This window comes from Andrena cerasifolii, chromosome 10, assembly GCF_050908995.1.
Source record: "Andrena cerasifolii isolate SP2316 chromosome 10, iyAndCera1_principal, whole genome shotgun sequence".
Classification (NCBI taxonomy): Eukaryota; Metazoa; Arthropoda; class Insecta; order Hymenoptera; family Andrenidae; genus Andrena; species Andrena cerasifolii.
The window spans coordinates 7158962-7175004 of NC_135127.1; the positions used below are offsets into that span (position 1 = coordinate 7158962).

Genomic DNA, 16043 nt, shown 5'->3' on the forward strand with positions numbered 1-16043 from the left:
TTTTTTACTTTTTTTTAAATAAGTTTACTATTCTTATGTATAGAGGGTGTCCGAGAATGTTCGCCACCTGGGCCTTTCTCCTTAAATCCGTCGCTGTTACAGAAAGCTTCTTAAGCTCCTATAAAGAGAAACTCACACTCGCTGGCGCGAGAGAAAAATAAACAAATATTTGGGAGATTGGTGCGCAACAGATTCGACAGTAGAGACCATTTCTAGAATATATTGCTATATACACACTTTAATAACCAAAAACAAACATTACAGTAATAATATTGTTATTAATATAATATTATGTAATAATAGAATCGTTTATCAATTGGTAGTGTAAACACTAAAAATCTTGCTTCTTCTTTTATTGGAAAGAACAATGCGTTCGCCTTGCCTCACTTTATATTAATTAATATTAATCCATGATCGCCGCGAAGCGGCCGCGCTTGCGACTCGGCGTCGATCGCGAACGAAAAATCATTCCCGCTCGAATTTGGGAAGCGTTCCTAAAAGATCCGTCGCGAGTGTCGCGATCGATGAGCTCGTCGTCGCTGTCGCGCCTCGACCGGCGATCGAGGCGCGTGGCGATCTCGGGGCTAGAAAAAGGGGGGAGAGCCGCGGGCGAGGTATCGCGAGCGCGGCGAATCGCGACCCTGTTGTCTCGTTTACCTTAGTAATAATAAATATTATATAGTGCAATATCTAAAAAATCTGTCTTTTTTATGCAACTTACACATTCAAATACAGTGTACTCGAAAAATTTACAATCGTTATTGCCCTTACAAACATTAAATCTCTATTCGAGCGGTGGTAAATCCGCGATCCCTCTCTCTGACCGCTAAAAAGAAGAAAAAAAAAAAAAAAGAAAAAGAAGAAAAGAAACGAAAGAGCCTTCGATTCAAGACCGTGTGGCGATCATGAGTGCGCGTGAAGAATCGAAAAAACGTGGTGCAGCCGTTGCTGTAATGATCGATCCGAAAAAAACACATTCGTCCCGTGGTTTCCCTTCGTAAATACGTCTTACGCATACGCACGAGTGTACTCTATCCTACACATGTGTCTCTGTCAATTGTGTCTTTCGTACGCGCGATCGAAGGGTGCCGATGGTTCCCCGACCCGCCGATCGCGCGTCTACGATCTTGAAATTAATAGATCCCTTTCTTTCCGTTCTATCGATTTGTCGCCATATCTCCGGCACTTCTTGGTCGTGGATAAACTGTGCGGGGTTCTGCATTCCCTTCGTTATACGATACGTAACATACGTATTATATGTGTACCGTTTATAAAACGTTTATTACGTATTCTCGCAACTGTGTATCCTTGCTGGAGCGAACGTTACTGCTCGGGAGCCTTGGCTGACACTCGAGTAATACTCATGGATCACGGTGCAAGTGTTGCACGTCTCATAATCTATGTACAATCGATGAATGCCGACACATCGGACCGAATCGTTCAAGTGGCAGTGCAGAACGGGTGCACCGTGGTGACCGTCGGCCCCTTCTGCACTGCCACGCGTAATACAGGTGCAATTAAGTATTCGCGTGCGTGCACGGCGGCGTTCGCCGTTCGAGCACGGACCCTACGCCTCCCGCAGGGAAACCAAATGAATCGTTGTGGATAATTCGGCAACAAGGGGAAGCCTGACTCGCGGACTAAGTCAGCTCGTCACGCGTGTCCAAGCCGAAGCAAGTTCACCGTTTCCGAGTTCCTTGATCGTTGCGGTTGAACGGGGAATTTTATTATTCTCTGTAGTGGCTGGAGAGGGAACTTTTTGAGCAACCTAGGCTTATTCAAGAAAGAAAAGTAGAACGAAAGGGAGGAACGGAAATCACCGTGAATTGCGAAGCTTCGTTCGTGTCCCGAGATGGGGTAGCTGTTTGAAATCCGGTGGGATGGGAGCTCGCACGATGAGCTTTCTCGTTCCCCCTTGTAGCAACTAATTAACAAGTTTACGTAGAAAGTGTCGTCGATAATATGTAACAAACAGATTGCCATGAGAGAACGTTGCCTTTGAGCTTGTTCCGAGATGAAGAATACACCGACAGTCGTACCAACAACACTGGCCAGTGATCGTAAATGCTTAATCTCTTCGAGAGCTTGGGTTCTGATTGCACGTCACTATACACACATCCGCGGGAGCAGCGCTTCTTACGATTTATCACAATAAAAGGTCCTCGATCTCCGCGGAGTAGCTTTCGACTGGGTACGACGATGAGTGGGCACTGAAACGACGGCGGGACTGCGCGCTGAGAGAAAAATATACGACATGAGACTACCGACAATTTTCTAAACAGACATAGTTTCTTAAAAATAGACACATCTCGGGGAAGACTGAAGACTGGAGACACAGGAAGATCCCGAAGAAACGATGGGTATTGGAGGAAGCTCTTAACGAATCGATTTAAAAAACCGCGACGATGGCAATGCACCCCTAACGACTGCATGCATCGAGGCACAATCTGGAGTGTACAGTAGATTTTCGTTACAAGCTCCACGCTCGGAGCGAGCTTACAACGCATAGTCGAAACGAGCTTATAACGAGAACTCAGTGCACTACTCGCGATACCCTTGAATAAAGAAGCTTTGTACGCGACGAGCTTCTGTAAAAGTTACTCGCAAATAAACGACAATACAGCGACAAGCCTACGTTGATTAGATCCCTAAGAAATTAAAAGAAACCACATGGCTCCCAGATATTAAACTATAATTATTCAACACCTCAGGAGTTAACCGCCCAAAGACCAGCACGCTGCACGCACTTGGATCTACCCCGTCTACCATCCTCACCGATATTAAAATCTCCGGGAAAGTAACTCTCAAGAAAAACTGTCCTTTATTACGCTATTTGGTCCTTCGAAACAACAGTTACTCCCCTCGACCTCGTGTATCAAAAGCAACGAAGATACCTCGGATGAAAATGCCAGGTGACTAACGGTCGTAACTTGTAAGGGTGCCAGAATTTTCTCTCAGCACACCTGATCAAACGAAAGCGTCGCCGAGGGCGAGGATCAAGAGCAGGAGTTCAATCACGGAGACGGCACGCTGCCGTTATCAGGTCGCGTGCCCTGGAACGTTATCTATCCGGACTTTCCTACGAAGAAAAAACGTACGAGTCTGACGACGGTGTCGTCGCCTCGAAAGAGCCTGGGTTAGTCTCTCGTTATTCTCGACTTCAACGATCCCACTCGATCTTTTCTAGCGATGGTCGCCTGGTGATCATCGACCGCGGGGTACAGCTGCGCGGCTGTCCGATAACGGGGGGGGGGCGATATAGTAGCGGCGCAAACGGCGATTATAGTTGCGGTTGGTAGCGGTAAATAGTAGCGTTAGTAGCGGTAACTGACGATACAAATAGTCTCTAGCTCTAGGATGTACAAGTGTCTCGGGGTGAGGGTGGGTCGGACCACCCAGACAACAAATCTGGCGATCTCGGGGTAGGAGGGGAGCGGGACCCAGATGATTTTCCGTGGCTGATCGCTCGAGGGGACCTCGAGCGGGCCCGGAACCACCTCGAAGAAGATGAATTGCAACATCCTGATTCGGTGGGGAGAGGTCGAAGGATACAAAGCGTCGGTGTTCCATGATCCACGGGCCCCGTTCTTCCGACGGGGTTCGCGAAAGCTCGCTGACAAATCAGGAGGGGAGCCAGTGGATCGGGGAGCGCACGCCGGAAATTCGTATTCGAGGTGAGAACCTTTGAATCTGAGAAGGGACTCGGCGCTAACTAGAGTCTGATATGTAGACTGACTTTGGGCCAGGTCTGGGTCACCTGTGCGTCATTCACGGGTCTACACACGTTGCCTGCTACCGTGACGACCGGGCACGATCGATCGTGTGGATTCAGTGATGCTGGATCGTCGCGCTCGTCATCGGGATTGGTCTTTGTATAGATCAACGATGGCTCGATCGATCGTCACTGAATCTAATATGGTGATTATGCTCTGAAAACGAACGAGTTTCAAAGATATGTAACGTCGACTACAAGGTATAGTGTATTTTCTCTCTCTCTCTCTCGCACTCTCTCTCTCTCTCTCTTTCTCTCTCCCTCTTACTCTGTATCTATCTATTTATTATATATATATACTTCTTTTTATATATATATATATATATACGTATCTCTCTCACTCACGCAGTCTCTAAGTTAAAGCACTCTCACGCCGGCTGAGACGATCACATGTGAACACTCTCGCAAGCCTGTCCTACATGTACTTGATGACGTAGAATACAGCTATATAAATTATATCTCTTATACACTTATAGTAATTGTATATCGTTTATATATACACATATGCCTATATGTATATATACGTATCTACAGCGCCCACATGGAGTACGGTGCTCCGAAAGCGTTGCTATCTCCAGTTGCATACAACTTTGTACTTCCCCCTCCATGAATACGTCGCCCGGTAGGATCGTTCGCTTCCACGCTTACCCCGCGCATTCCGTCCCCTCCCCTTTCATCATTATCTGCCCCCTTTCGGTTGCACAGAAGCGCTCGCCGACTCGGCAAAAATTGTCTGCAACCAGCGACGGTCTCGAGGGCGCCATACCCACGCGGCGCACCGTATGCACCGTCGACCCATAACAGGTGTTCTATTTCAATTTCTCTTCCACACTTGCTCGCGTTATCCTCCAATCCCTGGGAAAGGCTCGCTCCTTCTCAAAAACTCAACGACCCAGCTGCTCGTGCACCTCTAACGTACGTATTTGTCATCGAAGGGCACGCATCGCGGCCACCCTTCCTCCCTCCTCCTTCCTACACGCGAGCACCGCGCAGAAGGTTCTACAAAACGTTACCCTGGAATAATGTACTTTCGATCGGCCACGGGACGACAACTCGATTCTCCTCAACGATCGTTTATTAACGGTTATAAAGTTAGAAGTTGCGGAGCGCGATGTTGGAAAATGGCGGCTACATACTTGCGCCACCTCGGAAATATAAGTGACCATTAAAAATTCAGAATTCTACCAAATTAGAATTTGAAGACACTAGATTGAACTTCAGACGTGAACATAGCGGGGGAAAAAGACTCGTTCGAATCACTTCATCGGTTAGAGTCTAATTGTAAGACATCGGTGGATTCTTTTCTGCGATTTAATATTTCAAGGTGGTTTATATATTTCTGTCTATCCCCTTCAAGTTGCTGTAGTTTCCCTATGTAGGGTACGAAGTGCTGGTGACACACTTAATAAAAAATGTACGCCAATTAATGCCAGTCGAGGCAAGCTCCCCAGCGTTGAAAGCTGGTACTCGGAGCTGTTCAAATATGGAGCAGCACTGAACGCGTTTAATGGATCGTGGAGGATTCGATAAGGTCCCTGTGACGATCGATTCACGCTGGTACCGCGATCAAGAACGGTGGCGCACCGCTCCATTCCCTGTGCTCGCAGACTACACTCGAATTGCACGAATACGAGACTATATGCAGCTCTATGCGCGCATATACATACATATAATAATTCTTCGCAGCAACACGTTTATAAAAAGCGACGCTTCGCTCTCTTTACCCGACGAAAACGCTTTGAAAGACGCAGTCGCGACACGTTCCTTTTACGCATTCCCCTCATAGAATTTTACATCTCTCCCTTTCTCTCTCCCTTTTTTTTTGTAAAAATTTTTATTCACTTTTTTCTGTCTATCTCTCTTCTAGTATTTTCCTCATCGTTTACATCGCACACTACGCTTCGCCTTCGCTTTCTCTCTCTCTCTCTCACGCTATCTCTCTCTCGTTCTCTCTCTCTCTCTCTCGGTCTCTCTCTTTCTCTCTCTCTCTCTCGCTCGCTCGCTCGCACCTATTACACGATTTTTAATTCTCTCACTTCCTCTTTCACCGCGATTTAAAAATTTAAAATACTCGTATTACACGTGTAAGTATTTATGACCCTGTTTTCGTAAAGGCTTTTCAACATAAGTCGTTATCGGCCGAGGAAGATGCAAAAGGAAAGACACGTCGTAGGTGAAGAATAGAGGGTGTAACAGATGAAGTGATCGATTGGGTGCGGGTGCAAGGGAAACAGGATGTCTTTCGTGTCTCTTGATGTGCTTGTCTTACGTGCTGAGATTCTCCTTGAAGGATTACTCACATTGCAATAGAAAGGACCAATGAAGGGTTGGTGGTTTGCGTCGCTGTCGAACGATCCGCGACGTTCCATCTTAATACATACTAAAATATCGATAATATTGAAAAATAATAATATAAAATAAATTAATGTTTCAATTATTAGAAGCTTAAAGCTGAAAACTGTGTAATACAGTGCTGATCAATAGCTAAATTAATAGCGAAAGTCCTCATAAAAATATAACGAGGATACATTGATCGTTAAAAAAATTGGGAACCTATATCGATATAAATTTTTCCCAAATTCGGAACAGAAGGAGACGTGAAACGCGTCAGCAAAAGCTTACTACCTTCCCAAGTAAATTCTTTTTTCACCAAGTAATTTTCATAACTTCCACGAAACATGTAATCAATTTTTGTTTTTCAGTGCAATTATTTTATTATCATAACACTTTAGAATATTCGTAACACCCAAATCAAATTTAAAATTCTTTGCTGTTCCTACAGTCTCTTTATTACCAAAAGAATGCGATGACCCACTAATTACCGCAAATTATCAAATTTCAATCAAACCCTTATGATTTCGGATTTACCGCGGATCGTCCTGCAGCTGGCAACGCCTAAAGTGCATTCCCCATTTCTACGTGGTATTATCGACTACCGAAGGAGACGAAGAAATGAAAGAACAAAGGGGGACGGGCAAAGGGGGTTGGAAATCACATCGAAGGGAGCAAGTTACATTAGCTGGCTTGATTTCCGTAACGGAAGCGCGCTACCCCGTTATCTTCGCCAGATAACGCGAGACGATCTTTCGAATGGATCGCGAACACCGATGCGAAAAATTAAAGCTCCAAATAGTGTAAGGTCATACTACCGTACCTTTATATAATCCCTGTCTCTAGCGCCCGAGGGCGCGCTCTTAATTTACGTACGACTTTAATTGCCACTGAAAACGTAATTCCCTTTCTTCCCTATTAAACAGGAGGCAACGTATGAAATACCCACCGGAGGAACTCTGTTCAACTCGCATCAAAGATCGGCGTATGCGCATCTAAAATTACAAAGGAGACTTTGCAACAGAGGCTATAAGTAACAGTTTGGCACTGGTAGTCGATTCGTAACTCCGACTGAATGCGGATCATTAAGAAATCGACAAGAGCACTTGGCACAAGTTTCGGGGTAGTTTCCAGCCAACTCGATACATCCAATACCGCGAGAAGATTAAGGTTTTCGATGGAAACTTGCAACCAGAACGACAAGATATATTACTACAACTTTCTACGAAGACAGTTGCCATTAAATTCCTCAAACTTTCATTCAGATATCGAACCGAGGGGAGTTCTGTTCCTAGTCGCTTCACCCCACAGGGCAGATAGTTCATACGTTACGATCCAAAATCACCATTCGTCGCGCCACGTCGATTTTTAGTGCCCCTCCTCGTTCGTTGCATATTAATTACTAATCTCCTCCTGCGCGGTGCAGGTAATGGCCCACCCTCGCGCCCCATAAATACAAATAAGATCCTCCGGTGGATCTTGGATATTTTACGCGTGAACAAGGTGACCTCAGAAAGGCTGGCGCCCTAAGTGCAACGGGAACTCAAGGGGCACGAGAAATCGGCAATCAGCGCCCCTTAACTCGAAGAACAGCCGCAGCGATGGAGGTCTAAACGACGATTTGGCACACTGTATTACTCAGTCAGCGAATTATCTAAGCTTGGCACAACATTGAGCCGCTAGCTGAACAATAACCACGATCCAGATATACGCATCTCTTCCTCCCGTTCTTTTCGTTCCAGTTTCTTTTTTTTTTTTTTGGCACACATTGAAAAAACAACTAATCCTGAGCGTACACGTTCGCGTGCTCGAGTTCTCCTGCAGTCCCTCGCATTATTATCATTTCCTTTGTTAAATACGCATTATCTCTCTCTCTCTCTCGCTCCCTCTTTCTTTCAATCGTTTACAGAAAAATATGCCGTTGAGAATCTTTTGGGCGGCCGCCCGAAACGCGCTCGAGTCTCTTTCCACGCGCCCTTCAGACGTGAAAGAAAAGGTCTCGCGCCCTTAATTCCGCGCCCCGCCGGAGTAGGGGCGCGTGCCTCGATATCCTATAAAAACTAAGTTATTTCTTAGCTGATTGCCTTGCGTTACGGTAAGGTTGGGCGCGCGACCAAGATCATCACGGATGTGCCAGCGCGGTGACGTTGGGTTCCATCACCCTTTAAAAACCTCCCTCCCTGGTGCTTAATCGACCGTGAATTTCGGTCCTCGAGCAGATCGATTACTCGGCGCTGCTGAAACCCACCCCCGAGACGATTTTCCTTTGAACTATCCCCTACTGTGCTTGCGTTGGGAGAACGAGGACACAGATTTCGTCGCATCGATCCTCCATTCAGCCATTCTCAGCTTCCTTTTCTGTGATTTGAAGATCCAGAGGATAAGATACCTACTATGTGGGTTGGAGATGAACTGTAATTTCGAGATGGCGGAGATGGATAAGTGATGAAGATCCGTGAATGGATGTGGGGAAGTTTTGGCTTCAAGGGTTGATATTAACACTAATGGTATACGAAACTTCGTAGGTCCCATGTCTATGCGCTGACTATTCAGGTTTTGCTTCATTAGGGGAATGCGAAGCAGCGCTCTCTTGCGGAGGGAAATGAAATTTGCTAAGCTCCAAGAACCATAAGTCTCAAGACTCAAGAAACCTGAAGAAACGTAAGTCCCAAAAACCCTAAGTCCCAAGAAACTTAAGTCCCAAGAACCTTAAGTCCCAAGAACCTTAAATCCCAAGAACCTTAAGTTCCAAGAACCTTAAGTCCCAAGAACCTTAAGTCCCAAGAACCCTAAGTCACAAGAACCCCAAATCCCAAGAACACCTAAGTCCCAAGAACGCTTCCTCCGATTTCCTTCGAATTTTCGCCCCCCGTCTCTTTGAACACCGCATGCGTTACATATGGCGATTGTTAAAAGAGAGAAATCACCCTAATGGAACCCAAACGCGTGGCACTCGCGTGACGAGCCCTGGCCGGCGCCCGCGCAGTAAGGATAAGGCCCCTGCACTAACAGATTGCTCTACGCCACGATACGATCGCGTTCCTACCGACGTTGACGCGCGCAACGTCCTCGATTCGAATGAACCCCGTTCGAGGGCAAACGACGAGGTGGAAAACTGGGGGTGTAAGGGGGACTGACCGATCAGCGTCCTTCGCTGACGATCCCACAAACGCGCTGTGTCTTTCGATTTCCTCGAACCAAGCTACTCGTACTTTGCGCTCGAACATCGCTAGAGCTCGTGTCTGTGTTCTTGTGTGTGTACGCTGCTGTGAAAAAGGGCGGTAAGGGTTCGCGGGCACACGCGTGCGACGATGGCTCATCGCCTGTGAACGGGGACCATTCAACGATTTAGATTCTGTCCTTTCACTGACGCGAAGAACGACGTTGAAACGGTCGAGTTCCCTCCAGGGCACACTTGCCCCAGGTCGTCTCCTGACGCCACCGCACCACTGGAAGAACGGTGTGATTCTAGGGGTAGAGGCTACTCCAAGTGCCAATACTCTGATGTTCACCAGCGTTCTTCCTCTGCCTGTCTAAGTGTCTATTAGCTGTACAACCGTCCCGAGAGTGTTCCCCTGATACAGCGACCTGGGAAGGGACAGCTAGACCCTTTTCGGACACCCCTGGGACACACGTCAAGTGCCCCGACACGCTGTGACCCGTTCAGCCAAACCGGAAGCCTCGAAAACGCGGCACCTTCTCACCGTTCAACGCGAAAGAATTACAATGGATAGACGATCCCTTAGCGGTTACCACTAGACACTACGAAGAGTCGACTGGACCGGGGCCGTGTATCTGCGAGATACGAGGCGTCCCGACGAAGTATACAGTTCAATCGATCGAATTCTATCCGAGAGCGACAATACACGCCGAATAAATATGAGCTTGCTTATCGGAGCAAAAAGAGAGATTAATTATTCGTAGCCTAGTCATATGTGTCACCGGATATGCTTCTGGAGTATATTAGCCGCGGCAATGGTTCCTGATCCTCCGAAATGGGAGAGAAAACTAGGAAAACGATCCTTGCGTGGGGCTTGAAGATCGGGGCGCAATGCGAGGGAACCATCGCGGGCCTCGGTACATGGTGGGTTTTTGGCTCGATCGAGGCACGGCGACCGGCGACCATGTTCCTCGAGCGTTAGACGCTGTAAAATCTAAGAACAAGAAGAAACAGGACACCGTCGCCGGCCACCGTTCTCCGCGTGGAACATCGAGGAACCAAAAAACTTACTGGGACATCATGGAACACAGGTAGCTGTTGGTCGCCCGTTTCACCGCGACGAAGCTCTTCTTCGAGGCGATAGAATGCACGGGTGTTCTCTCCACCCTCGATTCACTGTCAACCACTTCCACCGGTGGAACCGCTTTGCGAACGCCGCGTGCGGGAACCCCCTGGACGCATTTGCGGAACGTGCCGCTTGGACGCCCATGGGTGTTCGACGCGCTATGCCGTTTGAGCAGTTGCACGAACAACGTTCCTCGATCATTCCGCTCTGACGTATTAGATATGTTCTGGTACCTGTCCATCGCCGATACTCGATGGAAGAGGGTGAATCGAGCGAGGAGATCGCAGTGTGTATGTGTGTGTCTGTCTATACGTAAACGCGCGCGGCAATCGCCTCCCTGATTGCTACTTTTCAAAACGATGCGGGGACAGTCTGTTCTCGACGAACCTCTAGATCCATACGCGGATCATGGTGTCTAGCCTTGCGTAATGCCTCTCGACGATCCAGGAGGATTACACGCACGCGCGCACGTACCTGCTTCACCGTCGAAAAACGGGGGTGAGAAATTAAAAGACGAAAATCTTATCCTTGACATTCCCCTGACGCGTTCGTTATATAGTTCTCTCGTTCACCCTTGCTCTCCCACTGTCTAGCGCGCGCGCGCACACGCACACACACACACAGTCTTCTATGTTTGTCTGCCGTTTACTCTGCTCCTTGTATACAGATGCACGCTCTTTGCAACATCGACGGTGATCCCCAATTTATCTGGGGGCCCACGAAACATTCGATCACTTTCTCACTCTTTCTCTCTCTCTCTCTCTCTCTGCGATGTGCCTTAAAAATTGTCCTTAACTACTTACTAATAATCGATTCTAATCACAGCAATTATTTATTGTTGATATACACAATCATACAGCGTCTCTCACTAATTATTTCATATAACTTACGTGAGTGTGTGTCTGTGTGTTCTTTTCAATTGATTCTCGACCCGCCTTTGTGTCTTCATAGCAGAGGCGATTTTCATTCGTCCGAACAATGATCATCGTACCTTATTGCTTCCTTTCGTCTTTTTTTTTTCACTTCTCTGTTTTTTTTTTGTTGCGTTCGTTACGCCGTCATCGTACGTTCGACGATAGAGAGCGGAGGGGCAAAGGGGGGGTTTGCGAATGAAGAACGAGGGGGTGGACGCCGAAGGGCGAAGAGATGATGCGGTCGTGAAGACAAAGAGGGCAACGAGAAGATCCTAGCAGGGTGGGAAGGGAGAGTGTGATATTTTTTTGCTTTTCCACTTTTCTTTTTCTTTCTTCCTTTCATTCCAATGGCGCGAGGCTCTGAGGAAAGAGAGAAATGCTTCGTCGAAAACGCCAATGTGCGGGTGAAAAAGAAAAGAGAGAAATTTTCGTCGTCGCGATCGTGTTAGAAATCATCATAAATAGTAACGGTACAAATAAGTTAGCGTACTTAACTTAGCGTATAAAAAAAAAAACAAAAAAACACCGAGGCGAGAAAAAGAAACGAATCTTCTCCCTCTTTGTTCCTACATCTAGCAACCCGAAAGAAAGACACGCAGCACTGGATATAGAGATAGAAACGCGGCGCTTCTGGTTAAAATAAATATCAATCAAATTGATTGAATTAAAAAGGAAAGAAACAGACAAACGATATCAAGACAGAATAACGAAGCGCGATAATAAATAGGAAAACACGAGCTGATGGCTCCACGATAACGAACAGAGAAACGATCCGACAATAATCAATAAATATGTACAACGAGAAATTAGAGGTATCTATATATTTACAATATACGTGTCGAATCGCGATAAATCGTAAAGAATTTTGAGCTAACTTAGGCGAGTCGAAGGGGTCGATCACAGAAGAACTACGAGAAATCAGATTAAGGGCCGTCCTTAAATTACGTAAGGGTAATTTTAACGATTTCTTACCCTCACAAATTCCTAAGATTTTACATTCCAACCCACGTAATATTCTTTACATGGCATTGTTTCAGTTATTAAAATTCTTTTGAAGGTTTATATAATTCATTTAACTCGGATTCGGGAAATTTAAACTAAAATTACTATTCGAATTTGTATTCATTGAAAACTTGGTTAAAAAATATTACGCAAGACGCTACCTGACCCACCCCCCAAAATCCTTACGCAATTTAAGGACAACCCTTTAGCGCGCGACGCCATATTGCACACCACTTCGACGTTCGACGATAAAAAAAAAACAGAATACAGAAAACACGGAAAACAAAGAAAATCGTACTTCGAGCGGCGACGACCTGCGGTCGTTTTCGTTTCTATTTTCTTTCGAAAGAAATTTGCTGAAAAACGAGACCGCTGAAAATGATTTCGAGAGCATCGACGTGTAATTTCGACGTGGGTAGGGGGGGGGGGGAAGGGACACACGAATCACCAAGGACGAGGAACTTCGAGAGATGTACGACAGGAAGCACGGGGATGCGCGTTGAAGAGCGCTCTTCTGTAACATTTTCCAGGGAATTTTCGCGCGTATCTTTGGCACAGATCGGAAGCTATCGACGCGGGAGTATTTCGTCCCGATTGATACTCACGTAATATAGTCCTCACCAAAACCTACCAGTCTAAACAGTCTCTAAAACGAACCGAAACGACAAAACAAGAAACTCGGCCGCGGTTATTGCACACGCTCCGAGACCGTCACTCCACTACGCAACAACAACGCAATCGAAATCGAAGAGACCGCCTGGGGGGGCATGGATTTCCGCCCGCGATTCTCGAGAAGACACTGAATTTACCCTGCAACGAATACACCGAAGCAAATACACGATATATATTTATGTATTATATCCTACGAAACAGCGTTCCACGAGGAAGCTCGGGGGTTGTGGGGGGGTTGGTTAGAGCGGAAGAAGAGCGGAGGAGGAGCATGAAGATGAAGATGTGGATGAAGAAGACGCCTCCTGATCGAAGCTGGGCTTTCGAGCCTGCACCTTTTCAATCGCGATTTATGTCCTCTAATTTTTTTCACTTTTTTTAATCGTATAATAAATATATATCATGTGTGTGTATATATATACACACACACACACGTTATTTATATTCCAAGTAATAATTTCATTTGTTCCTTCAACAGAGGAGCGCGTCCAGCGACGTCGCGCGACGAGCGTCCCCGAGTCGCGTAGAATACATCGTTTAGACAACGGTGACCATCGAAGACCTCGTCGACGTCGTTCGAGACGACGCTGGGGACGCGCGCTTTAAAACGCCCGCGATTTTTCCCATCGACTCGTCGCCCACGGAACCCCAAGTCTGTGCCAGTCTACGGCGTTCCGAGAGCGAGGTCTCGCTGAGCCACGGTCGCTTTCAGAACTGAAAATCTCCCTCCTCGTTTTTGTTTCTCTCGCCGTCAATTTTGAAATCGAGTCTCGCATGCAAAAACTACGGAACTACGTAATTATCGCGGTTAATCGTCACTTCTCTTCGGTGTTCCGCGCGCCGAGGCGGCCGCGGCTGGTCGCTCGATGCTCCTCGCGGCTTTGAGAATCTCCGGGTCAGGGGGACCTTCGGTCTTATCGTCATTAGCGAGTATTCAGGTTCCTTGGAACCCGCTGATGAAGAGACGAAGACCCCCGGGCCGATGGGAAGCGATTATTCTGCTACGAAAGCTCGGAATTTAGGGAACCGAAGATACAGTGGGTGCCAATTTTAAGGCACATTTGCTAACACGCTAGCTTCCTTTGGAAAGGTGCCAATCTTACAGACAGATGGATAAATTAGAATTTAGAACAGAATTTATTCTTTAAAGAGTCAGTCGATGCAGTGAACGCCTGATCATTCGTTTGCTTCATCCACTGGCTGCGAAGAATCCTCATCATCGACTGACTCTTAACGTTCGAAAAATAAATATCTGGCGATGGATTCCGCAGAAATTACTAAACGTTTCGATTAGAGAGTTGAAAGAGGTCTCCTACATCCGAAACTAATTCACTATGAGATTGAATTAAAACGGATGAAAGGGGATGAATCTTTTCGGAGGATCACTCACCTCGTTCCGTTCAAAGTTACTTGAAGCCTCACTACGCATCACCGCGTACTTATTCCGTGCACGTTGCCGTCTAGATATCGCGTCTAAATAAATAAATAAATAAATAAAATGGCTGGTTCCACGCGCGACCGGAGGGGCGACTGCCCTCCGACGTTTTCGAAACGAAAGGTCGAGGATCATGCTCGACTGGTCGCGGGGCCGTCGAGCGCGGGCGGAACACCAGCGATAGAAAAAACGCTAACAACCGGCCTAATGTATAGTTACTCAGCGTCCATGTTCACACATTCATGATTAATAATAATTATAATAATTCTCTCGTATTTCTCTCCCGGTCTCGTAATCGTTTTGTTTTTTTTTATCTCGTTTTAAATATAAAAATGAAAACTAACGTATCTTTGGCTTGTTCCCTTTACCAATCGGCAGCAGCCCCCTGTGGATGCGGGCTGCGGCGTGCTTCGTTTGTTGTTGCTGTTGTTTCTTCCTCTTCTCTCATATTTTTTTTTTTCGTTTGTATGTACCGCTTGTTCGTTTAAATATCTTTTTGTACAGTTTTGTACACTCGAGTATAATAATATATATCCGTGTACGCGCGTGCGTGCCTTCTTCGCCTCTACTCGCGTGTTTAGCGCGTGCTCAAGTAATCCCTTCTCTTTAGCCTTCGCCTCTTATGTACACCTCCCATTCTCTCTGCCTCTCATTGTCTTATCGAGAGCGCGCGCGCGCACGAGTTGCGACATTCTTAGCGAACATCAACCCACACACGCGGTGCGTGTGTGTCTATGCATGCCGTGTACCTCGGTACCTACCTATCTAGGTACATAAATCAGCTGTGTATCCCACGTGTATATACTTCCTCTCTCTCTCTCTCCGACCAAATCTGTACCTATACGTGTGAGTGTGTAAACGTGTGACTTCCTCTGCCTCTGTAGTGTCGCTGTTCTCGTGTGCTCATTTCGCTGTTGTTGTTGTTGTTGTTGTTGTTGTTGCTGTTATCGGTATTTATTATTTGTTTGTTTTTTTTTTGTTCATGCAAGTGTGTCGATTAGCAAGCTGGTTGAACACATTGCGTGGCCCAGCCCCAGATGCCATTGACAGCCTCGCGTGCGCGTCGTGACGCCCCGCGTCCTTTTCGACGACGACAACGACATACGTGCGTGTCACCACTTTTAGTGGATCGGCGACTTAACGATGTGGTCCGGCGAGATGAAGTGGTACGCACCTATCGGGATTCCCGACGTTTCCTGCGATATCCTGAAACAGAATTGGCCGAGTCTGTCAGAGAAGTCAAGCTCGGGCTTGGGACAGGGGTTGTACCGTTGGACGAGGAGGCAGCGCGAACACGCGCGGGACCGCGTCGCTCGTCTCTGCGCCGGCAAATTAGGAGATCTTCGCGAAACATCATCCCCCTTCGGGCGCTCGACGAGTGCCTGGGGGTAGCAACGCGCCGTGAAGCGACTCTTCGTAAATATTAATATGGAGTGCCACCCTTTGGAGTGCCACGAGACAGGGGGGCAAAACGAGCAATGCGCGATTTTACTGGGTGGTGGGCGTAAACCGGAGTAATTCGTGTACAAGATGCTTGTGATGCGTATTCTATTAATTTCAGAGATTGTAATGACGGAATTAAGGGGTTGTGAATGCTTTGGTCAAGGGGATACGTATTTGTCGTAGATGTAATA

At 46.9% G+C, this 16043-nt stretch overlaps 1 protein-coding gene across 12 annotated transcripts in view; it reads right to left on the reverse strand.

Annotated features, from left to right (window-relative positions):
* Positions 1 to 220: 220 nt before the first annotated feature.
* Mub (poly(rC)-binding protein mub) overlaps positions 221 to 16043 on the reverse strand; it is a 231255-nt gene continuing 215432 nt past the window's right edge. For 8 of the 12 annotated variants that reach the window (XM_076821232.1, XM_076821238.1, XM_076821226.1 and 5 more), the window contains one exon: positions 221 to 15615. Coding sequence is in view for 1 of the 12 variants with exons in the window: in XM_076821238.1 (XP_076677353.1) it covers positions 15531 to 15615 (85 nt within the window). In the remaining 11 variants the exon portion in view is untranslated. The remainder of the gene's footprint in view (positions 15616 to 16043) is intronic. The other 4 variants (XM_076821227.1, XM_076821230.1, XM_076821231.1 and 1 more) reach the window with 4 other exon arrangements.